This window comes from Kryptolebias marmoratus, linkage group LG16 (assembly GCF_001649575.2).
Source record: "Kryptolebias marmoratus isolate JLee-2015 linkage group LG16, ASM164957v2, whole genome shotgun sequence".
Lineage (NCBI taxonomy): Eukaryota > Metazoa > Chordata > Actinopteri > Cyprinodontiformes > Rivulidae > Kryptolebias > Kryptolebias marmoratus.
In genome coordinates, this window is record NC_051445.1 from 31,300,616 (window position 1) to 31,326,297 (window position 25,682).

At 42.3% G+C, this 25,682-nt stretch overlaps 1 protein-coding gene and 1 pseudogene across 1 annotated transcript in view; both read left to right on the plus strand.

Annotated features, from left to right (window-relative positions):
• The first annotated feature begins 335 nt into the window (after positions 1-335).
• Positions 336-3,734, plus strand: LOC112449773 (annotated as a pseudogene).
• A 2,697-nt stretch (positions 3,735-6,431) lies between these two features.
• LOC108249476 (dysbindin-A) overlaps positions 6,432-25,682 on the plus strand; it is a 25,607-nt gene continuing 6,356 nt past the window's right edge. The window contains exons 1-8 of the mRNA XM_017438885.3: positions 6,432-6,610; positions 11,755-11,808; positions 14,259-14,309; positions 20,339-20,399; positions 20,986-21,118; positions 22,956-23,088; positions 23,546-23,568; positions 24,987-25,133. Of these exons, the coding sequence (XP_017294374.1) occupies positions 6,555-6,610; positions 11,755-11,808; positions 14,259-14,309; positions 20,339-20,399; positions 20,986-21,118; positions 22,956-23,088; positions 23,546-23,568; positions 24,987-25,133 (658 nt within the window). The 5' untranslated portion in view covers positions 6,432-6,554. The remainder of the gene's footprint in view (positions 6,611-11,754; positions 11,809-14,258; positions 14,310-20,338; positions 20,400-20,985; positions 21,119-22,955; positions 23,089-23,545; positions 23,569-24,986; positions 25,134-25,682) is intronic.

A 25,682-nucleotide genomic window follows, 5' to 3' on the forward strand; every position in this document is an offset into this window, starting at 1 on the left:
CGGCTCATCCGCTTCTCACGTTGGTTTGCCCCCCGATCCGGTCAAGGCGACGGGTTGCAAGGCAGGAAGAACTGACAAAAAAGGTGAGTGATAGCTGGAGGTTCTGACCGCGTTCTGTGTCTTCACAGTTCTCGTTCGGATTGCCCGGCGAGTGCCCATATTCACACACGCTGAGTCTGAACGCGCGCTTCAACGTTTATTGAAGTGTTCGCTCACGTTACCTGGCTGGCGCACACGTAGGTGTGGAGGTGATCGCGTTCTTCAGATTTTATTGAAGTCCTCGCTCACCCTGCCCAGTTCGGGGCCTGCCCACATTTGCCACGTCCGTGGTCGAGATGCTGGCGTGCTCCGCGTGTGGGGCCCCCCTCCAGGTGGAGGACGGCCATGACCTGTGTCCCAAGTGCCTGGGTGTGGGTCATCTGAGGGAGGCTCTGACTGACCCATGCATGAACTGCAGTATCTTGCCGTTGTCGGTGAGAACGGACAGGCTACGGCAGGTAGAGGATCTACTGTTGGTGGCAGAGCGGCCACCCTCAGCAGTGCCTCAACCGTGCTTCGGGAGGCGGGAGGATGCGTCGACTGATGAGCACCGCAGCCCGCGGAGGAAGAGGCCTCGGCTGGCGCGCCCATCCCGGCAAGAGGTTGACTCTTTAAGGGCTGAGGTGGAGCAGCTCAAGGCCCTACTCAAAACCCCAGACCTTGTGCCAGTTTTCCTGGCAGCAGCCTGGGAGTTGGAGGAGGACCTGGACGATGACGGAATCTCGGTGAGGGCCTCCAATTCTGAGTTTCAGTCTCTTGCGGAGCAGAGGCCCTGGACTCCAGAGGGGGAGCCCCCGAGCATTGAGGTAAATGATGGTTTTGGAAACTCCCGCAAGAGTTCAGTTAGCTCTGAACCAGGGAAGGAACCAGGTCCACTGCGGGCAATCATTTTGGCAGCGTTGGCCAAAGTCGGTCTGCACGATGCCCCAGCTGCCCGTCCCACGGGAAACCCGTTTTTTCGCCGGGCTCCGGCGGCCCCTCCGTTTGAGGTCCCACCATCTCCGGCCTTCTTGGAGGAACTCCAGCGCTGCTGGAGGGATCCTAGGAGCTTTTCCCACCATGGTAGGGACGCACAGACCCTGGCGTCCATGCGCAACTCCGGGGATCATGGTCTAGGCCGCATGCCCCCTGTGGATCACTGCATCGCGTCATTGGTCCTTTCCCCGGACGAGGCACTGAAAGAGAAGGCCCGGTGTCCGAGCGCCCAGTGTCGGGTGACAGACGACCTTCTGTGCCGAGCATACAACGCTGCGGCCCATATGGCACGTATTGGCAATTCCCTCTCGATTCTCCTCCTGGCTCAATCCCAGATGCTGCAGCCGGGCGCGGCGGGAGCGGCACTGGGAGATACTAACGACGCGGCCCTTCAGGCCTTTGGGCTTATGTCCAGGGAATTGGGTCGCCTGTTGTCCACCCTAGTGGTCACCCGGCGTCAGGTCTGGTTGGCGCAGGCGCCCATCTCAGATCATTGTAGGCAGAGCCTGCGCAGGCTGCCAGTAGTCCCGGGCCAGCTGTTTGGACCAGAGGCCGAGAGGGCACTGGAACGCCGTAGGCAGTCCAGTGAGGCCTCTGGGGCTGGGGGTGGTCGAGGTGGGCCAATGGGACCCCCCGTTCCACAACCACGGAGACGGGTCGTATGAGACCCACGCCGTCAATTTCGGGCCGCCACTCGTCCACAGTTTGGGCAGCAGAGCCGGACTGTGGCAGGAACTCGGCGTCAGCCCAGGGCGGAACAGGCTGCACCTCGGGGGACACTGGCGGGGCTGGACAGAGGCCGGCGCCCCCCCAGCGGCCAGAATAGACGGCAGAATGCAGCCTGAGGGCTGCAGGCCAACGGCGGAGAGGTTTTCACAGCTGCACCTGGCCTATTGGAAGGCCCACTGCGCAGATGCGTGGGTGTTAGGTACCATGTCCCAAGGGTACAGGTTGCAGTTCCGCCGTCGGCCCCCACCCCCATCGGGGGTCAAGGTGACCTCGGTCACAGATCCTGCGCGAACTGCGGTTCTGCTGCAGGAAATAGAAACCCTCCTGGACAAAAAGGCCATAGTATTGGACGGCTCCCTTCGGCCAGTGTTGGATCTCAGGGGGTTGAACCAATTTCTGAAGGTCCTGCCTTTTCGCATGCTCCGCACGTGCGACGTTCTTCAGACCATCTGTCCAGGAGAGTGGTTTACATCCATAGACCTGAAGGACGCGTACTTCCACGTTCCAATCCATCCGGAACACAAGAAGTACCTGCGGTTTGCCTTTCACGGCGTGGCCTACGAGTTTGCGGTCCTGCCATTCGGGCTCTCCTTAGCCCCTCGAATCTTCACGAGGTGCATGAGGGCAGTCTTAGGCTAAAGATCCTGCCTTATCTCGACGACTGGCTCCTCTGCGCCCCCTCCTTTCAAGAGGCAGAGCAGGCAACGTCGAAGGTCCTGGACCATGTCGAAGCGCTAGGGATCGCAGTGAATCGGCAGAAGAGTTCGCTGATCCCAGCCCAGCAGGTGGTCTTTCTGGGCATGGCCCTGGATTCAGTAGCCATGCGAGCCCGTCTGACTACGGAGAGGGTGGACAGGATTCAGTCCCTACTCTAGTCCTTTCACATCGGGGCAGCACCTCCTCTCCAGCTGTGGCTGAGACTGCTGGGGATGCTGGTCGCAGCCTCAGCTTTGACTCCCCTGGGGCTGCTTCACCTGCAGCCCTTGCAGAGATGGCTCAACAGCCTCCACATGGACCCCCGGCAGCACCGGCAGGTCAAGGTGCAGATTACACCCAGCTGTGCAGTGCTCCTCCGCCGGTGGCGGGGCAGAGCATACCTGCGGCAGGGGGTCTCCCTCGGCACGGTCCCTGCAAGGCGGGAGGTGGTCACTACAGACGCATCGCCCCTGGGGTGGGGGGCGGTGTGGCAGTGCAGGTCCATCCAAGGGCGGTGGACCCCTCAGGAGGGGCACCTCCACATCAACGTCTTGGAGCTGAGAGCGATCTATGGGGCGCTCAGGCACTTCTTGCCCTCTCTCGAGGGGAAGCATGTGCTCGTCAGGTCGGACAGCACCTCAGCAGTGTTCCACATCAACCACCAGGGTGGGACCAGGTCATTACGGTGCCTGAGGGAGGCCCGGAGGCTGTGGACCTGGGCATACCCTCGCTTCGCTTCCATCAGGGCTATGCACCTACCGGGGACGAGGAACTCTCTGGCCGACTACCTGTCCCGCCAGAGGCTTCCCCCAGGGGAATGGAGGCTCAATCCTCAGGTGGTTCGGCAGATATGGGGCCGGTTCAGCAGGGCCCAGGCCGATCTCTTTGCCTCAAGGAGCAGTACACTATGCCCCTTGTGGTTTTCCCTGGCAGAGACCAGCGCCCCGCTGGGGATGGATGCCCTCGTGAATGGATGGCCAGCCGGTCTGCTGTATGCCTTTCCCCCATTTCCACTGATTCTGCCCACTCTCCACCGAGTGAGGTCAGGGACCATGAGAGTCCTCTTGGTGGCCCCCGAGTGGCCCATGAGGGTCTGGTTTCCACTTCTCCTCAGTCTGCTGGATGGGGAGCCATGGCGACTTCCGGTCAGGGCAGACCTGTTGTCTCAGATGCAGGGGAGGATTTGGCACCCATCTCCAGGCCGTCTGCAGCTCACAGTGTGGCCACTGAAGGGTTCTGGCAGCCCCTGACAGGTCTGGAGCCCTCCATTCAGGGAACCCTGCACAGTGCCAGGGCTCCATTTACGATAAGGGTTTATGCCCATTGCTGGCGCCGTTTCTCGGCGTGGTGCAGGCTCAAGGGGGTTGACCCAGTGGGGTGTTCCCTACATGACATCCTGAGGTACCTGCAGGGTCTGTTCGATGCTGGACGGGCGGCATCAACCCTGAAGGTGCACTTGGCAGCCATTTCAGCCAACCACGGCGGCATTGAAGGCAGGCAAGTGGGGGCACACCACTGGGCGGCACAGTTTCTCTGCGGTGCAAGGAGGCTGCGTCCCCCGCTGCGGAGGCCAGCGGCAGCATGGGACCTCCCACTGGTGTTGAAGGCCCTAAGCCGGCCACCTTTCGAGCCCATGTGTGCGGCTCCACTAAACCTAGTGTCCCTCAAGACGTCCTTTCTGTTGGCAATAACAACAGCTAAGCGGGTCAGTGAGCTCCACGCTCTTGCCATCACCCCTACTTGCCTGCGCTGGAAGGCAGATGGGTCTGGGGTGACACTGTGGCCGAACATCACCTTTCTCCCTAAGGTTCTGCCCCCTGGCTATGTGAATACGGCCATCAAACTGGGGGCTTACTGCCCTCCTCCTTTTCAGTCTGAGGAGCAGAGGTTGGCGAACACGCTGTGCCCAGTTCGGGGACTGCAGCTGTACATTGTCGCTACGGGTGCTATTCGGCAATCAGACCAGCTGTTTGTCTGTCATGGGGGACAGAACAGGGGGCGGGCCCTTTCGAAGCACAGGCTGTTGCATTGGGTCGTCGATGCCATTGCGCTGGCTTATGAATCTGTGGGGGCTGCTGCCCCCTCGGGGGTTAGGTGCCACTCTACCAGGAGCGTGTCTGCATCCTGGGCAGCAATGAAGGGGGTATCACTAACAGAGATCTGTGCAGCGGCGTCATGGGCGACACCATGCACGTTTGCACGATTCTACCGCCTCAACGTAGCACCCGAATCTGCGCTGGCTTCGGCAATCCTGCCTCTGGCTTCATCTACCTCCTGAGAGGGGGGTGAGTACTGCATTCCTCGTGACATCGCTGGCATAAGTCATCCACTTTGTTTACTGCCACTGGCAGTCAGGAAGGAATGAAACAGAACGGAAGTTACTCTGTAACTATGGTTCTGTGAATTCCTGGATGACTGCCAGTCACACTGGTCACTCTGAACTTCTTCCCCGCGAGAAGATCCGAAGAGGCCGAACGTAGCCTCACACGTGCTATTTATAGACGCACGCTCAGGTGAGCTACATGTCACGTGCGTGACTTTGTTTACATTAACTCTCGACCTGCGCGGAGCGCGAGGAGACATATCCACTTTGTTTACTGCCACTGGCAGTCATCCAGGAATTCACAGAACCATAGTTACAGAGTAACTTCTGTTTTGGTTCTTTGTTTGATGTTTCTTGTTCATCTTGTTTTGGTTTAGTTGTCTTTTGGGTTTCTGTGTCACCATTTGCCTCTCCAGTAATTCTCCGGTCACGTCTGCCACGCCCACCTCACCTGTCTCTCGTCATGTCCCCAGCTGCAACCCATTACCTTGTCACCTTCTGTTCTTAAAATTACGGCTTTAAAATAACAGACAAGCATGCTCCTGTATCTAGATTAATACAGAACAATCAAAGTGTGAAAATCCTTGATAAACTTTACAGGTTGTGTTGTAAAGACAGAATGTATTTCATAGTTTATTATGGCTGAATCTTAACCATCATAAAATTGCTGTATTACATAAGTCAAGTGCAATTCAGACCGGATTTCATATCCTGCAGGGGATTAGCTGAGCTGCAGAACAGCAGCAGTTTTTTTAATGGGGTGGCCACGTGGGGGCCACTAAAAATCTTGGAGTGGCACACCAAAATCAAAAGCCATAAAAGAATTTCAGAAATTCTATTATACTGTTGTTTTAAAACAGTAATTTTGAAAAATTTGTTAATATGAAAGTTAAGGAATTACCAACTGATATAACTCAATTTCTTATTTTACATGTAATATTACTGATTATGTGATGTGCATAGATCAGAATAGATAACATTTGGAGTTACAAACAACCAGTTTTAATGTGTCATGTATCTTTACATACACATGCCATGCCATTAATTTTCCTTGCATTGGGCTACAAGTCTTTTCTCTAAAAAAGTCAAATTGGAGCAGCCATCATTTTTTAAGGGGGGGCATTGCCTCCCCAGGGTCCCTTTTTGTGGTGCCCCTGCTACCGAAATACAGCTGTTTTCCAAAAGAGCCCATATATTCTCTGGTGTGGTGACTTACACCCTTGGATTGTTGTCTACATTACAGTTTCGTGTATTTAAACTGTAAAAAATGATTGCATTATCATGTACAATATTTATTTCCAGAATACAGCAGTGTTATAAAGATTTAGGGTACATTAGTGTATTCCAATGTTTCGATTTTAATCTAAATATAACAGTTTCATGTAACTAATTTATTTAAAAAAATAAATTAGTTACATGAAACAGTGTTATATTTAGAAATGTTTGTATTACATCTTGTACAAGCAGCAGTGACTTAATAGTAGGTAAAAATAACAGCAAGGCATACTGTGTTTATTTGTTTAAATTATTGTTGGTACATTGTTTAGATATTGTACACACTAAATTTATATCCGAGGCAGTACAGAGCACATCGGGCTTGGACTGGAAGACGAGCAGTGGTGCTGAGCAGAACATCGTCCAGTAGATGGCGCAAGTGGAACTTTTAGCAAGCAGGGTGCTTCCAAATCCCGAAGAAGAAGAAGAAGAAGAACCAGACAGAAGAGAAAGAAGAAGTAGCTTTAACGGTAGCGTTAAGCCAATTAAACAGTAACTCGTTTGACACCGAGCAACCATGTTTGAAAACTTTAGAGGAAAGCTACACATGGTCCAGCAAGATTTCTCATCGAGGTGGGTAACTGTCGTAGTTACTATTGTTTACGTTCTGTTGGATATTCTGATATATTCAGTACAACATTATTATGTTATGGATTCCTTAACCTTTGCTAACTGTGTAAACGAAATTATCTGATCCTGTCTGTAAGGTTTAGGATGGGTTGCAGGGTAAACAGTGGATCTTTGCTGAATTCTAAGCAGTAGTTTTAGTCAGTCAGCTGACCGTGGTCACGTGACGGGCTTACTTGTAAACTACCGTGAAGTCAGCCTTGTTCTGTTGCTGGTGGAAAGACTTTCTTCTCTGGCTTCCTGAGATGTTTTTGTTTCACCTGTACAATCTCCTCTCAGAGATTTGAAGCACAAAAGAACTGGCTGTTCATGCTCGTGCAGGAACATGCTACCACGTCACTTCTCTTTAAATCCTGACATTCTCCCTAGCATTAGATTATCAGTTTCTTTATCTGTCTAAGTAAAATCTTTGCTTCTCCTACTTTTTGCTCAGCTGTCGCTTTACTTGAGCTGATCCCTCTGGAGTAAGCAGAAAGGTGGAGGTAGGCAGGTTTCCTTTCAGCCAGCGCCCATAAACAGCTGTGCTGGTGAAAATCCAACGTTTGTCAAAGGTGTGCTGCAGTACTTCAACAGTTAAACATAATCGTCACTTTTATTGCCCTTTGATTTCTTCAACAGATTTTTGATGGTCTGTCCATTAACCCTGACGTGTGTTGGACTGGACATTATTCATCTGAATTCCCATCTTTCTGTAAAGTTTTTGAACTTAGCACTGGCACATTGAGGACCATTATCTGAAAGGACAGCATCAGGCATACCATGTCTTGCAAACACTGACTTCATTGCAACTATGACACTATTAGTGGTCGTGTATTTCAATTTGGAAACCTCTGGGAACTTAGAAAAGAAATCCACACAGCAGAAAACTGAGATCCCTTGAAGTGGAAGAAATCAGTCTGTACTTTTTCCCATGGTCTGTCTGGTACTGGGTGTAAGAGGAATTGCTCCCTCTGGTTGCTTTTACAGTTTTCATTACACAGTAATACAATCTCTGCAATACGTGTTGACATGTTTGGCCAATACAGAATTTCTCTGGCTCTTTTTTTACACTAAATGGTGAGTGACTCAGACTCTTGTTGATGGACGTCTGCTTTAACATCTGGGCCACATATCTAAACAATCCCTAAATGAGCATCCACTTTCTCATCTGATATGGAACAATCAGCTTTGCTGCCTTGAACATTAGTCCATCTGTGTGCGTGAATTCATCCATGGATCAATATGACTGAATGACTTTTAGAAGTTCACTTGTTTCCTTAAGCCATCCTCTCAATGTGACGTAGTTCCGGGTCATCTGCAGTTGCATGTTTGAGCTTCAGCAGATTTCTTCTAAAACTGGAAGCTGAGGTGTAACCAGGTTTATCTCCAGCTCTGTAGGCTGTATCTCTGAAGTCTCAAAAGCATTCTGTCATTTCATTAGTGCTTGGTGCAAAGGCTTTTTAAAGATGCTTTCCAGTGGCTTGTGGTCACTTTCATATACTTTCCATATACAGTACTTTTTGATGGAACTTCTCACATCTGTACACTATTGCTTTTTAAATCTGTACATACCTTGGCTGACAGTCAATAAGGGCTCTCAGTCCTTAGGTTACATGATGTCTATCTTTAGCAAGGCCTCCTGATTTTTATAACCTCATCAAACAACATATTTTGATACCAATTAAATAGATCTTGTAAAGACAAATCCAACACAATTTGTATTTTTAAAATCAGTCTACTGGTTACCAATTTATTGTCAAGAAATGATCATCAGTATTGGTCTAAAGTAATAGAGTTCTTAAACAGGCAGCAATAGAAAGTCCTGTGTTTAACTTCCTGAATCTTCCGTTCTCTCACCGGGTTGAAGCTGAGGAATCTCTCTGATTGGCTGTAAATTTTCAGATTATTCCCCTGCAGATAACACATGAGCAAAGCAGTTGGAAGTGCCAGCTCCCATTCGTCTCTTTGCCAATGTCTATCATAAAATGTTTTACTTCATCTGAGCTGAGAAATTACTGAATGAATTAGCTCAATCACTGCCTGATCCAGTTAGTTATAGCGCTACTGTGCGTTGTTTATTTAACGAATTAAGAACATATAGCGGACGAATGGGTTGTGAGGGTACGGGTGGCCTTGCTACTATCCTGCAGTAGGACTGCTCCGGTGCCTTCTGACCTGGTGGCCACTGAGATTGTAACTGGCTTGGTGACATCATAAAACTTCAGAGATGGTGCATTGGTGGCGAGCTCTTTAAGGTGTTCAAAACTCTTTTCTTCAATTCAATTCAAAAATACTTTATTAATCCCAAAGGGAAATTAAATGTTGTTGTAGCTCATAATCCTGGTTTTGTTAAAGAGTTGATGGCTGTGGGCAGGAAGGGTCTCTTGTAGCGGTCTGTTCCGATGTGTCCTCAGTCCTGGTTTCCTCAAAGAGCCTCCACCAGGTGAGCCTCGCTGGCCTCCTGCGGAGCCATGATGGCTGAGCTCTGGAAGCGCAAGTCAGTCTTGAACTCCTGGGCGAGCTTCTGGATGAGCTGCTCAGTGGACTTTTGGTGGTCGTGGATCTCCCTGAGAGCCACGGTTCCCGGGCCTGTAGCGGTGAGGCTTCTTCTCTCTGCCGGTGGCCGGGGCACTCTTGTGGGCAGCTTTGGTGGCGAGCTGCTTCCTGGGAGCTTTACCTCCAGTGAATTTACAGGCGTTCTGCTTGGTTCTGGTCATGACTGGACTTCAGGGTTCTCCACGTTTAACACTGAAGAGTAAAAGATGTTAATCAGCTCCTCCTGATTGTGAAAAAAGCCACCTTGTTGTTATGGTTACACATCATAACAAGATGTCCAAAAGTAAAAGGGTTTAGTAAAAAATCCTTGTAGTTGCACAGCATCCGATACCAGAGGAAATAATTATTAATTATTATTATTATTAATAATTAACTATAATTAGTAATACTAATAATGATAGCTTGGTTCAGGTCTTTTCTGGATCCACACAGATGCATATATTTTCCTGTGTGTGACCACAGTCACCATGCTGCTAACCCAATTAGTTGGCTCTGTCCCGCTTTCAATAACTCCCATTTTCTCTATGCGGTGCTATTCTTCAACTACTCTGAGTACTACAGGAATCCTCCTGGGGGCATGCACGACAGGTGTTACATTTGGGTCAATCTGTATCTAGACCAGGTGGGCAGATTAATCCATCAAACAAATCACAATAGTCTTCTAGAATGTCATGCTCTTTTTGAACTTCATGCATTCTCTTCACTAAGCCTAGTTTCAGTCAAGCAGCTCCTCCTAGTATGGCTGGAACACCTTCCAGTGTGGTTTCAAACACAGTGCTGTGTTTTTGGCCTTAATGTGTCAATATTCTCTTGCCCACTGCAGTTACTTTCTGGTCAAAGAAGACTTCAAGCTTCGTCTTACTTCCTCTGAGTAAATGTTTTACCTGACATAGCATTGCAGTCTGCACCAGTGTCCAGCCTAAATTTCATCTGTTTATTTATTTTCAGTCTTTCGGTTCATTTTTCTTCTTAAGTTTCAGTTTGTGAAGCTCCATCATTTTAACATGTTTTACTTTGACTGTTCCTATCAACATGTCCAGCTCACCTTTTACTTTGGTCAGCTGCATACACTTTCTTTCCATGCTTGTGTTGCAGATCCTACAATCATTGTGTCAAACTGCAGATGTGCCCAAAGCCACATCTGCTGCAGTTTTATTATTTTTTGACTTGACTGTTCTTGATTTGTTCACTTCAGTTTCTTTGGTCAGAGCTTTCACTTGACCGGGATGTGACTTCATTTGCACGGCAAATGTCTATTGCTTTCTGTAGTGTCAAATCAGCTTCTTTTAATAATCTGCCTCTCACTTGGTCATTTGTGATGCCACATAAAATTCTGTTGCTGTCCTTGACTTTGTTTTTCAAATCTGTGCAGATGTGTCAATCATTTCTGCCTGTTTCTGCGCTCACGTGATGAATACGAGCTGTATAAAAGGTCTTTTTTTTTTCTTCTAGGTTTGCAATAATTCTAAAACTTCCTCCTTAGCACCTCATTTTGTCGTCATCAAAGTCAAATGTATTACGTACTTTGATTGCTTCTTCTCTCGTGACATGAAGAAGTGGCATACTGGACTTTCTCAGACCTTTTCATGATGCCACTAGCTGTACAGAAGAGCTTGTTGGAGCCAGTCTCTCCAACTTTCTGCAAAACTGTCTTGTAAGTTCAGTAGGGGCTGATACTATGCCATCATTTTCTTTTAACACTATGTTATATTAATGAGTGATGACCAGGCTCTAGCAAACATAAATTCAATATCCAAATCTAGTCAACTTCTTCCTTAACGTCATCTTCAACTATAGATTCTGTGAAGGCATTATATCACAAAGAACAGTTTGTTTCCTACAGCCATCATCACAGTAAATCAGGTAAAGTTTGAAATAAATACAGCTGGTTAACTGCTGTCATTTTAATGTCATCACAGATTTGCACATGGGAAGAGATATATGCTGCCATCAGCACAATAAAAAAGAACCACTGAAACAATGCTGCTTACATGATGTCTTTCACGATGGCTCTGCCTTACTGTTATTTGTACATAACTGACACGTAACTGTACTTTGCAACGAACCAGCAGACTCATGTCAATGTGTACGTATGTATATACTTCTGTGAATGTTTTGTGTTTTTATGGTCTGTATGTCAAATACCCCACTAAGTGTCACTGTAATTCCATTGCATGTAATAACAATCAAAGATTTTTGATTTTCTAAAATAAGAGAAACTGTACCTGTGAAATACTGCTCTCTATGATCTAATGGGTAATATTTGTCCCAATGTATTAAAAAAACATGCGTCCTGCGCCCTTTTCATATAGGTTTGGGAACCAAGTGTTTTTAGGTGGCTTCAGTGTGAGGATCACGTGACTCTGGTTTGCACCTTACAGGAACAACAGCAGCTTGATTAATTGTACTTTTTGCCTCTGAAATAGTTCTCTAAACCGAGTCAGCTAAATATTACATAAACACTTGTTTTGCAGAATGTGTCATGCCACGTGGTACATTATTTTCTTCATCCATAAATTGCACTAAATTAGTCTTCTTTGCCTCCCTTCCTTTAGCTTCAAGACCCTAGGAGACATATCAAGAGAGACCAAACTGAAGAGGAGATCCAGGTGATCACAAAACGTGTGGGTGTGTGTCTGTGTGTGTGCTTTAGGAAAATAGCTTTGGGGAGGTAGCGATATATTGAACCCAGGGCTAATTCAAGGAGTTGATTTGAGTGCTACCTTTCAGTTAAACCACCACAGCTCCACTAACATCTCTTTTATATTGTTATCATAAAGTCCAATAACCGACAAATAATATGTTCACCCAGGTATGTTTAAGATTTTTTTTTATTATTATTATTTTGGTTTCAAACCAAGGAGATACTCAAAATTTTTGATGAGAAATAAACCAGATCTCTGCCACTAGCTCGTAGCTATAGGATTGATCATAAAGGAAAGTCTTAAGCCCAGTCTTAAAAGTAGTCAGGGTGTCAGCCTCACACACAGAAACTGGAAGTTGGTTCCACAAGAGAGGAGCGTAATAACTGAAAGCTCTGCCTCCTGTTCTACTTTTAGAAACTCTAGGAACCACAAGAAAACCTGCAGTTTGAGAGCAAAGTTCTCTGTTAGGAAAATATGTCACAGTAAGATATTTATTATAAGAGGGTGCTTGGTTGTTGATAGCTTTGTTTGTTAGAAGTAAGATTTGCCTCAAGGAACCCCATAAAATACTCTTTTATTTGTGGGGTGTCCTCAACTGGAACAACTTGAATAATGACTGATAGTTGCTCTTTATGGCTCAAATCAGGAGTGTAATCTAAAATGATTAAAAAATAATTGGATTACTTAATCTAATTTACCATAGACTTCACAATACTTCCACTGATGCTGTCTATCAGTTCATTTTGAATATTTTTTCCTAAGTAGGATGTATGGGTTGCTCCTCTTTCAGTGTTGGATCAAACTGGGCCATGAGCTCTACCTCCTTCAGAAAGCTGCCATTATTTGGTTAGTAAAGTGTCTCTGTGGTCCCTCTAAGGGCAATATTTTGCTCTGTCAATGACTGAATCATGGCCACCAACCAAGTCAGGACTTCATGCCACCTCCTTTCAGCCTCTTTTAGTGACACTTTGTCTATTGTTTGGCCTTTGTCTATACGAATCTGCAGTTCCTTCCGTGTTTGGATCGGTCTTATCCCTGGGATGTTCTGCTTAATATTTTTTTTTGTAATGTTAAATATGAACAAGCTGGGTCTTCCTGTCTCACTTATCTTTTTTGCCATGAAACTTACTTCATGTGCATGCACAGTTTCATATATATAGATTTGTTCATGTGTATCCTTTTTTTAAATTTAAATGGAAGCCACTTTGAGTAGAAAATCCATGCAAGTCTTTGTACACAAGGCCCTGGCCATTAAGACGAGAAATGGGCTACTGGAACAAGTCATTCATGGATGAGGGTGGAGAAAGTATATATGTATGTCAAAATATATGCAACTAACAAAGTTGTGCAGCCTAAGACATTTCTACATTAATCCAGTAATACCTGCTATTTTTAGTCTTACTCCTTAAAGTTGTCAGAAATATCATTAATTCTTTGGGAAACAGTGTTGTCACTCAAAAGGGTGCACATCAATTTTTCTGCACATTTTCTATCAATAACAGTGCTAAACATGTCTATTGTGTCATGCAGGGCTATTTTTCTTTTTCTCTCTGGTCACATGGTAAGAAATCATGAAATTTAGCTGATGATTTAATCTCCTCTGCCTTTCTTCAGAAGACATCCAGTGGTTTATTTGCCAACTCAACATGAAGTATTTTCAAATGTTTTCTTAGTTTGGCTGGGTTTAAAGTCTTATTTACAATTTTTATGCCATGTAACTATCTCTAATCCACTGTACCAAAAAAAAACCATTTAATTCAAGCTAAACTTGAACAAATGCTCTTCCATCCTAGTGGCATAACACAACTCTGATACTGTTATCATCACAAAATTAAGTTGTTTTGAGATATTTTGCCTGCAGATTCTAACTTTTGAAAGTACTATGTTCCGCAAAGCCGCCTGTGTGAATATATTGGCAATTGTTGGTTGTTGAACTAATGATGGCTGATTAGGGAAAAAAAATTTAGAAAATTCTGAAAGTTTGGTATGACCCAACCTTAATTGCTACTCCTCTCCCATACTTTTAGATCTTTTTATGTATTTTGTTGTTTCTGTACACTTTGTTTTTACTGTTGGACTTTAATTTTACATTGTTTTTTTTAATTGTCTTATAAGGTGACATTGGGTGTTTTAAAAGGTGCTTTAAATAAAATGTAATTTTAAAAGGAACTACAGAAATGATCAGACAGGTAAACATGTAAATAGGTAAAATATCAATTTACAGTCTATAAGTTACTACAAGGTCTAAAGCAGTGATCAGTCATTGGCAGCTCACTGGAATATAAAGATATATTGTGTTCCACAGATTGTATTGAGACAGCATGTTTTCTTTCCAAATAAATATTTGAATAAAATAATATAGATTAAACTGTTTTAGAATTGTCACTGAAGTGTTGTATCACTTTTCTATCTAGGTTTGAAGAAAGTTCGCCTCATTGTAGTGCTGGGCTGGAAATTTTAAGCAGGTTTGTATACATAAACACACAATTTTGTTTTGCATTTTTTGTAGATATTAAATTGACATAATTCCCTTCTCCCTAATTCTACTCCCAACCACCATAACTAAGTGCCATACTCTAGCAATTACTCTAATCTTGATTTTAATGTAATTGGAAACCTAACCCTGAAAACCCAGGTGTGGGAGGACCAGAGACTTATACTTTAGGTTCTAGTCCCAAGCCTGGTTAAATGGTTGTCAGGAAATGCATTAGGTGTAAAACCTTTGACAAATTAAACCTATGGATCACCAAGAATAAGATTTTCATGCCAAATTGGTCAGGCCCTGAGTTAACAGTGAATCCCTTTTTGATACTGCTGACCAACAGCGTGCTGCTAGAAAATGTGTTATTGATAACTGAAGACAAAAGAAGAGGAAGGGGCGTTAGGGGCAGCAAGAGCAGGAGTGTAGAGGTGAGAGTAGGGACTGGTAAATTGAGAGAGCTGGCAGACATGATGGAGAGGAGAAAGGTATAGTAGATACACTCATGCAAAAATGAAAATCCACCCAGAACCAAAACCAGGTTCTAAAATTGTTCAAATCTAACCTCAAGACTACAAAAATGCACAACTGATTCCACCATATTGTTATTTATTAAACAAAAACGAAGCTAAAATGCAAAAGCTGTGTGGAGAACTAGAGCTGTTCTTTAGTTGTCCAGTCTCATCATGACTTACTTCACCCTAATTCAACCCTCCTCGGTTCTACATGGTCTCAGTGGTTTTCCATATAACTGATTGCCATCTCGATGTGGGCCGGTCATCATAGCCCAGCTGCCTGAAACTTACCACCATTAGGTAAACAAGTGAAATAATGTAACAAAACACTCGCCATTTTCACGGTTTCAAAAAATGCTGATGTGCTGCCAATTGCCACCACAGAGAAGCAACTGTTGCTGCCCATCAGTCTGTGAAGGGTTAAAGGTCATTTCCAAACTACTTGGAGTCCATTATTTTACAGAGAGACATATACTGCCTGGCCAAAAAAAGTTGCCACCTGGATTTAGCTAAGCAAATAGGTACAAGCCTCCTATTGGATAATTACTGCATGGGTGATTATGTTTCAGCTGGCAACATGTTATTTAACCCCAACTGGTGCAATGAGTTACTACTAAACTACTAACTAGACTAACTACTAAAATTGGGTTAAGAACTGTCCAACATGTTATTAAAAACTGGAAGGACAGTGGGGACCCATCGTCTTCAAGGAAGAAATGTGGCCGGAAAAAAATCCTGAATAATCGTGATCTTAAAGGTTTTGTGAAATCAAATGGAAGAAAAACAACAGTAGAACTTCAGGCTACATTTAATAGTGAAAGTAAGAGCATTTCCACACACAATGTAAAAGGAAACTGAAGGGATTGGGACTGAACAGCTGTGTAGCCTTAAGAAAACCACTAATCAGTGAGGCTAACTAGAAAAAAAGGCTTCAATTTGCTGCGGAGCATAAAGATGGACTCTGGAGCAATGGAAGAAGGTCATGTGGTCTGATGAGTCCAGATTGACCCTGTTCCAGAGTGATGGGAGCATCAGGGTAAGAAGAGAGGCAGGTGAAGTGTTGCCTACTGTCCAAGCCTGTGGGGGCANAGGTTCAGCAACAGGATGAGCTCAAAGAATGAGGTCAAAGGTCAGCTGACTACCTGAATATACTGAAGGACCAGGTTATTCCATCAATGGATTCTTTCTTCCCTGATGGCACGAGCAGATTCCAAGATGACAATGCCAGGATTCATCGGGCTTTAATTGTGAAAGAGTGGTTCAGGGAGTGAGAGACATCATTTTCACACATGGATTGGCCACCACAGAGTCCAGACCTTAACCCCATTGAGAACCTTTGGGATGTGCTGGAGAAGGTCAGACTCTACCATCATCATCAAGATGTTGGTGAAAAATGAATGCAACACTGGATGGAAATAAATCTTGTGACGTTGCAGAAGCTGACTGAAACAATGCCACAGAGAATGTGTGCTGTAATCAAAGCTAAAGGTGGTCCAACGAAATATTAGAGTGTGTAAGCTTTTTTTTTTTTGGTCACAACATTTTTTTTGTTGGCCAGGCTGTGTATTATTCTCAAGTGGATAACATTTAATACATCTGCTAATCTTCCCAGTGCGGAAGTTCCAGCAAATTCACCCTGATGGTAAGATTAAGTTTTCAGAGAAATGACAAAAAAACAAGAACTTAATCCCAGACTCTACAGACCTTAGGTAGCAGGTTAAAGATTAAAGCTCAAGACAGGACAATTAGAAAAAGACTGAGCAAAGATGGCTCATTTGTAAAGACTGCAGGAGGAAGCCTCTTGTCTCTCTAAAAAAAAACGTGACATCATGACTTAGGTTTGTAAAGTTTTATCTAAACGAACCACAAGACTTCTGGAACAATATCCTTTGGATACATGAGACTGAAGTAGCAATGTTGACCGATAATGCACAGCAGCATATCAGCACAAAAATCTCATACAAACTGTTGTGTTTTAAGGTTTACAGAGCCAATGCATTTATGTTCTGTTGCTGTTATTAGTTATTGTTGCTAGAGGGTGCTGCTGTGATAATGTAGGGCAGAAGAGACTGTTAAAGAGTAAGATACAGAAAATAGGGCACATTGTATTATAGAATGGCATTTCAATAGTTACTGTAATAAAGTTTGAGTTTAATTGGTGTCTCCTATTTTATTACAACTGCCACAATAAAATTGGTGATAAGGATGAGAACTTATACAGAGTCTTTCCTACATCACGCTGGTGAGCCGCCTATACCATTTACAACATGGTGATATATATTCAACTAAACATGCTCATCATACATGCTAGTGAAGACAAATTGGCAGATGAAAGACAATGTGCTGGTTTATTACATTGGTTGGATCCCAGAGGGCAGCATTTGTTCTACACACTACCAGAACATAGTATAAAATTTGATGAAGCCATAGCTGCACTTGAAAGAAATTTTGTTCCCAGTGGTAGTGCATTGGCATGCAAACACATTCAGACAATGTGTGCAACATGTTGATGAAACAGTGAGCCAATGTGTTGCCAAGTTCAGAGTTTTAGCTGCACCATATCGTTTTGGAGTGATGAAAAATGGACTCCTAAGAGATCAGCTCATTTTTTCATGCTTTTCTCTGTACTGTGAAGAATAAGTTACTGTTAGAGGAGGATCTCACACTGGACAAAACTCTTAACTATTGCATGTCAAGTGAAATGCTACACTGCTCTCAGTAACTCCAGTGCTGCAAGTACAGTCCCACCTGTACCTATACAGGTTGTAGATGCTGCAAATGCTTCGTTTCAATGAATACACAGGGACCTCCACCTCATGTTCATTATAATCAGGCAAGTCAAAAAGAGCAATATCATTGCTTCAGATGTGGATCAGAACTTGGCTATTGATAAAAACTATCTATCTATCTAACTATCCTGTTGCTAAAGGAAAAAATGATAATTACAAGAGAAAGAGATATTTCACCAAAGTATGGAAATTACCTGTAGCTGTAGTAAGAGAAGTGGTTGTACCTGAGTGAGCAATACTGTGTTAATGTTAATGATAAGTTCATGACAACAACATTTGATAAATGAACAATGAAGCACCACAAGAAAAACCCCAGGTCCTGCAATGAATTGTAGAAACTGGAGTTTTGGTATCTATTTTACAAGTATAGTTTGGCACAATGCCCATTGCCATAATCAAACACATGCAAAAGCTGACTTACCTGTCATTGGCTGCCCACAAGCCACAGAAACAGTGGCAAATCAAAAGCAACAAAGTTCCATTCTAGATAGTGAAGATTGAATCACCATTACTGGTCCTGGACCTAACTTAAGCACTGTAGATTAACATTGTTGGTGGAGAAATTACTTTTATTAAAGAGGATGATTCAAAAGAACCTGTCACTGATACAAAAACATGCATGGTGAAAAATGTTGATTCTGCTTCAGTTCACAATCTTGGATGTGTTGAGGGGTTCATCCACATAGTTCAAGTAAACAACACATGGCAACCTGTCACTCAGCATACATGAAGAGGTTTCAGCAGAGCTCAAACAATTACACCAAGCAGGCATCATTGAACCAGTAGATTCAGAGTGACTTTAAGGTTTTGGTCACCACTCTCACTAAGGCCACTTGGAAGTCCTGGTTGTGCCAATCATCTTTCATTTGAGAGGTATGGAGGCTACTGAGCTCTTAACAATCTTCACAACAGCAAAAACTGTTTTTATGTAACCTTACCCAGATTTATTCCCTGTAACAACGCTGTCTCTGAGCTCTGCAGGCAGTTCCTTTGATCTTCTAGTTTGTGTTTTGTCAGCCAGGAGTTTTTTTCAGAAAGGCATGTGACTTTCTAAGACATGCTCATTTATTTTAATTTACCACAGGGAAACTCCAATCAAAGTGTAGAAACATGTCAGCAGAGATCAAGAAAAATGGGAGGGATCAGAGCTAAATTTCAAAAAGTCTAAAAATCTATAGAAATGTGACATTTCTGTGGCTTTTTATAAACAAATTTACAAAATGTGATAAAATTCTGATTTCACTTTGTCTTTACTGAACACTGAGTATACTTTGTTAAATTTTAACAATTTTAATATTGGGTTGCCTATCATTTCTTTGCAGATGACACTATTATTTTATGCTGCTTGTCTTTGCTTATTCAAGTTTAAAACTTTTTACAAGATGTTTTTAATGTCTTAGTATCAGCTACCTTTATGCCTTTATTTGGTTATGGTAATGTGCTGTCTTTAAGTGTCCCATCCAAATGTCTCCAATCATTGGACACTGTCTACCACAGTGCCCTGAAGTCCTACTGAGCTTTGTTTTATCTTATTTGTGCACTGTTCTACAATGAACTAACAGCCACTATGCCTTACTCCCTAACAATGTTGGCCATCTATCAGTTCCTCACGGCAGAACTGAATTAGGAAAAAGAGCAGACGAAATTTGAAAAGTGCATGCCCACGAAATATTAAGATTTATCAAACCATTCACATGCATGTTTCTGCACATCTTTCCTTCATACATCCCAATTGACATGCTTCCATTTAATTATGCAAATAGATGTAAATATATCCTGCAAGTGTAATTGTCCTCTCTGGGTGATCCAAAATATGTCTAGATGCAGGAAAATTAGGAATTTCATGGAATGTGAGTCAGAGACGCTCCTAAATAAGGCAGTAGAGTCCTCTTGCATTTGCACCATGCCATGTGTGTGAAGCTCCTGTTGTGCTGTGCACACCTGCAGAAGTAACAAAAAGTTTGAATAGTCAAACATATAGGTAAAGTAAAGGTATAGTAAAGAAAAGGATGACTGCTCATCACCTCTCACCTAATAATATTAGACGCCACTTTCTCCACATGAGTTATGCACTATTATTGAAAATAAATTAAGTGAATCAGGGCACCGATGTGAAGCAGGCAGAGTGGAGTAGATTGAGATGAGTCTTGGAAGGGATTTTTGTGATAGCTGCAGGAATGAAAGGGAAGGTTTACAGGATGGTAGTGACACCTGTTGTGATATTTGGTTTGGAGGTGGCTCTGAATGTGCAGAGATGAAGATGTTCATATTTTCATTGGGATGGACGAAAATGGACAGGATTAGAAATGACTTCAACAGACGGACAGCTCAGGTTGAGATGGTTTGGAGACTAAGTTAGAAGCCAGGCTGAGATAGTTTAGACAAGTTGAGAGGATGTTTTGGACAAAGGATTTTGAACATGGAGCTGCCACGAGAAGGAGGAAAAGAGGAAAATCACAAGAAGATATGCAGAGGGTTGGTGTGACAAAGATGGAGGCAGGTGATCCACTGTGGGGACTCCTGAAGTGAGCTGTTGAAAGAATAGAAAAAAGAACCCTAATCCTGACACCACGTCTTAAACTGAAGAAAGCATCCTGGGTCTTGAAATAATTTACGGTCCTTTTGCATGCTGTGTAATCAGTTTTCTACTATGATGTAAAAAATAAAAATAATCATATTTTTATGATGTAGTGTTCACTTTTTTGTTTTAGGTATGAGAAGAGCTGGTTTCTACTCCATAAACGAAGCAAGGACTGTGCTCAGTTGGCAGAGGTATGAGTCTTTTCTGTCTGCCTTTTGAAACATGCTAAATCTTATTTCATTGTTATAAAAATGATTTATTTTAAATGTACTTGGGTACTACATGTGTGTATTTTCAGCAGATAAACAAATGCTAGATTAAAAGCTCTGGCCTAGTGGTCACCAGCACGGTCACATTGTGTGTCATGTCTTAGGCAGAGCTTTTTTGTTGTTTTGTTTGTTTCAGCTAGAGATCTGCTAGTTTGTTCCTCCGCCATCAGCAGAGCTTATTCTGTACTCTGTATTCTGACACTGTTATGCTTGTTTATGCATGTTATATATATATATATATATATATATATATATATATATATATATATATATATATTTCCGACGGACCCTCCTCTCCAGAACCCCTGAATAGACCTTACCAGGGAGGCTTAAGAATGGGATCCCTCTATAGTTGTAACACGCTCTCCGGTCCCCCTTTTTGAATAAGGGGACCACCACCCCAACACCAGCAAGCTGAATGGACATACATTCAGCTTGTCTTTGCAACTGATCTACCTGGCCACAACGGTAATCACAGTTTTTGGTTTTTTGTTTTAAATTACTTTAGTCTGTAGATGGAGAAATCGTGATGCTCTCAGCTCTTTGGGAAAGGAGAAAAGCTGCTCTGACACAACTACAGGAACAACTCCAATGCTTGCCAGACTTTATCAATGAACTTGATGCCATCACTGCAAACATAGGTATGATTCCTGTTAACCATTTATGTGTGGGTGTGTGTCGGTGGGCATTTCTGCCTAAAGTTTTTTTTTCTGTTGCAAAATTCCCAAAATCTTCTTTTGATTTCTCATCAGAGGTTTAAAGTTTGATCACCATGAAACTCACAATAATAAATCTACCTATCAAGGTGAATATGAGTTGTAAGAGTTGATCAATTATAAAAAGTAGTAGTAGTTGATGAGCTGAGATTCAAATTGCTGTTCGGTGAGCAAATTCAAAATTACTGGACCAAAAAAAACATAGGAGTGCCATTATCCAAAAATTTGTTCACACAAAAATGGCCTTTCAGATCATTATAAAGTTTGGAACAGACCTTGAGGACATTATTTGAGCATTATGACCTCTTAGGTCTGACCTCAAGGCAAAGTAGGAGAGGCTTATTACATCTCAAAGAGAAACATTCTCATAATCAGACATGTAATGGTAATTGTCAGAAATTTTAGGAAGTTTTCGTAGGAAAAATAATGTATGGAAACTGCTATACCAAAAACTACTTCCCATGCATCCAGAAGGGGACAAATGTCAGCAAGGATTTTGATCCAACTGAATGAAAACCAAATCAATTACACATGTTGAGGAGGACACCAACTTAATTCCCTCAGTAATGTGGGTGGGGCCTATGAGCAAAAAACCCTATGTGATTCCAGTTATAACAAATAAAATCCCTAAAAATCAGTCCTATTGAGATACATTTTTAGGATGCATTTCTTGTAAGAACCCAAACATACTGTATAAAGAGAAGCCTATGTTCTATTTTGAAGCGTGTACCAATTTTTTTTTTTTTTTAAGTTTGGAATATGGCTTAATATTTTTATCTCTGCAATCACTATTTTAACCATCACAACAATCAGCAGGCTTCTTCTTCAGGTCATTCCTATAAAGGCTTAAAGTAGTAGGTGTATTAAGGTATTATTTAAGGGCTTGGGGACATAAATAGACCACACACTACTTGTTCTTTTTTGTGGGGGTCTATTCATTTGCATGTTTTCTTACTAAAAGCAGTAAATGGTATTTCACTGATACATTTTTACTAATCATGTTATTCTAAAAAGTAACACTTTTTCTGACATTAAACAATAGAAAATAACTGGCTTTTTTATGAGGGGGGAACTTTGTGTGGTAAACCTCCCTTAAAACTTTATTAGAACCTTGGGGGGGGTGGCACAGTCATTAAGATTATGACTTGTGAATCTACAAGTCAGTGCTTTGACAAGACTTGGGATGATTGGAAACAGGGGAAATGTTGGGGGTGGGGGGTATGCATGGAGGGGCTTGGACCCTGACCATAACTGCTCGCAGTTCTAGTTTTCATTAATTTTATGTTATGTAATTCTAACCAAAATTTGTTGTTGATTATCTTTTGATTTTTTACCCATCCTACACTTCATAATAATGTGGTTCTGCAGTTTCTTGTTATATGGACAGAGTTCGCCTCTTTTTTAGCATTTATAATTTTTTGATAGGTTCCTGGTTAGTAGACACGATGCATTTACACTATAGTGCTTTCTTTTTCCACATATTAAATTTTTTTTGGGGTCACTTATAACTTTACAGTATACCTTTTCTCAGTATTTTGAATGTACTAATACATTTTTGATTATGCATTAAACCCCTACCTTTTGCATGACAAGGTTTTCTTTTTTTCCCATTTTTCTTTACACTAGAAAGTGCCTTCTAGTACTTGCCAGGCTGACACTGTAAATAAGAAATTGTTCTTAATTTCTTGCCTGTAAAATAAATGTTAAATAAAATAAAGAAAAAAAATAATACTTAACCTAAGCTTTTTTTAATTTATTATAGCTCATTTGGAAGGTGACTTTGAAGAGATGGAGAGCAAACTAGTTTACCTGGAGACTCTATGCTGTCAGAGTGAACAACAAACTGTTAAAACACATCATATGAATGAACTGGATGCCTACAAGAAAAAGAAAAGGTATGACACCTCAATAGTGATGTCACATGAGCCTAACAGGTTTTTCAATCACTTGGTCTTTTTTGAGTTATAACACATATTCTTGGTTGATTCTTGGTGCTTAGTATAATTTGTCCTTTTTACAATCATTATTTATCAGTGACAGTTTAAGTATATTGTGTTAGGGTTAGCAAAGAGGAAGGGAGGGAGGGAAAAAACAACAACTTGACAACAGAAGCTGATGAGTGTAAAGTGTTGGGTGGAGAAACATGGTGGGTTGTTGGGGGACAGAGTTTCTTAGGATAAATCACGACTCTATTAAATCAAAAAAATATTTGTTGAATATAATTTATTTTGTTATTCTAAATTACTGTTTGCCACTCATTAAGAAGAATCATGAAATAAATGCTCAAAGAAATTAAATGACATTGTCTAAAAATGCTTGGGTTTTAACAGAAATTGGTCTGTTTTGTAACAGGAAGGAAGTTGAATTACTGGAAGGTGAGTTCCTACATGTACATGTCTGTCTAAATAAATTACAACCCCAGTTCCTAAATAGTTAGGATGCTTTGTAAAATGTAAATAATAACAGAATGCAATCATTTACAATTCTCATGAAGTCACATTTTACTCTTAATGGAACGTATCAAATGTTTAAACCTAAAAAAATGTAGAATTTATAGTGAAAAAAAAAAAGTTTTTCCAGGGCCACATTTCCCTTTGTGAAGAATCCCCTCTTTTAACAACAGTCTGTAAATGTCAAGAAACTCAAGAGAGCAGTTGCTGGAGGTTTTGGAGGGAATTTTGTCCCATTCTTGCCTGGTGGAGGATTCTAGCTGTTCAACAGACTCTTTGCTGGATTTTGTTTTCATGATACATCAAATGTTTTCAATTGTTGAGAGGTCTGGACAGGCAGAGCAGTTTTAAACCTGGACTCACCTACTATGAACCCATGCTGATGTCATGGATGCAGAATGTGGTTTAGCATTGTCTTGCTGAAATATGCAACACCTTCCCTTAAAAAGAAATTAAATGGGAACATACATATGTTGTTCTAAAACATGTAGCTACTTTTCTGCTTTCATGATGTTTTTCACAGTGTGTAAGCTGCCCACTCCTGAGGCACTCATCTTGTTGAGATTGTCAGTTGCTATAGTTCAGCTGGTGGGCTCAACTCTTACCAAAGAGGCGTACAACATTACTTATGGGCGGCTGTGGATCAGTGGTTAAAGCAGCTGTCTTCCAATGAGATAGCTGGTGGTTTGATTCCACCAGTATGCCACATGTCGAAGTGTCCCTGGGCAAGACACTGAGCCCCTCACTGCCTCTGATGAATTTCAAGTTTGGATTCATCTGATAACAGAACAGTCTATTTAAATTAGCTTTGGCCAAGAGAAGATGGTGATGTTTCTGAATGGTGTTTACGTCTCGGTTTTTCTTTGCATGATAGAGCTTTAGCCAGTATTTATGGATGGCACAGTGAACTGTGTTTACAGACAGATTTGTGGAAGTGTTCCTGAGCCAAAGCAGTGATGTCCATAACAGACTCAGATCTGTTTTTAATGCAGTTTCTCCTGAGAACCCGAAAATCACAGCCATCCAATATGGACTTTCAGTCTTATCCCTTGAGCTCAGATATATCTCCAGTTTCTTGAAATCTTTTTATGACATTATAAACTGTAGATGGTGACATATTTAAGTCTCCCTAATTTTTCCATTGAAGAACATTATTTTGAAATTGTTTAACAGTTTTTCACAAACTGTTAAACCTCTCCCCATCTTTACTTCTGAGAGATTCAGCCTCTCTAAAATGTTTCTTTTTTATTCCCAGTCCACTCTTTAATTATTACCACTTCATATGTTAATGTTGTCTTAATGAATGTGATAACATCGTAGTGCGTCTCATGTTTTATTTGTAGCTGAGCTGAACTGTGAACATGCTCAGAGAGTGGCAGAAATGGAGCTGACTATACAGCAGAAACTGAGAGAACGACAGAAGGTTTATGAGGAAGCCTTTCACCAAGACATGGAGCAATATCTGTCTACTGGATGTCTGCAGAATAGAGGTGAGGAACAAGACAAAAGACAGAAAAAATGAAATATATTTATTTTCTTTCCACATTTATTAATTTGAACATGTTAGTGCTTTACAGAAGTAAGAGCTTCCACCTCATATGATATCACAAGTTGTCACACTCAAAGTATGTGTTGTGTATAGGCATGGGCCAATTACGTATTTTCCTTTTAGAAAAATATATACTGTATTTTGTTACATCTTAAAATAGTTTTATTTTTAATTATACATATACATTGCCTATAACAACTCGACACAGGAGGGCGAGTTCGTCAGGACGGGACTCAGCTGTGCACCTACACCTCAAGGATAAGGGACACTCCTTTGAGGACCAAAATGTTCATATTTTGGTCCGAGAAAACAGATGGTTTGAGAGGGAGATGAAGGAAGTCATCTACAGGTGCTGGTCATAAAATTAGAATATCATGAAAAAGTAGATTGATTTCAGTAATTCCATTTAAAAAGTGAAACTTGTATATTATATTCATACATTACATACAAACTCATATATTTCAAATGTTTATTTCGTTTAATTTTGATG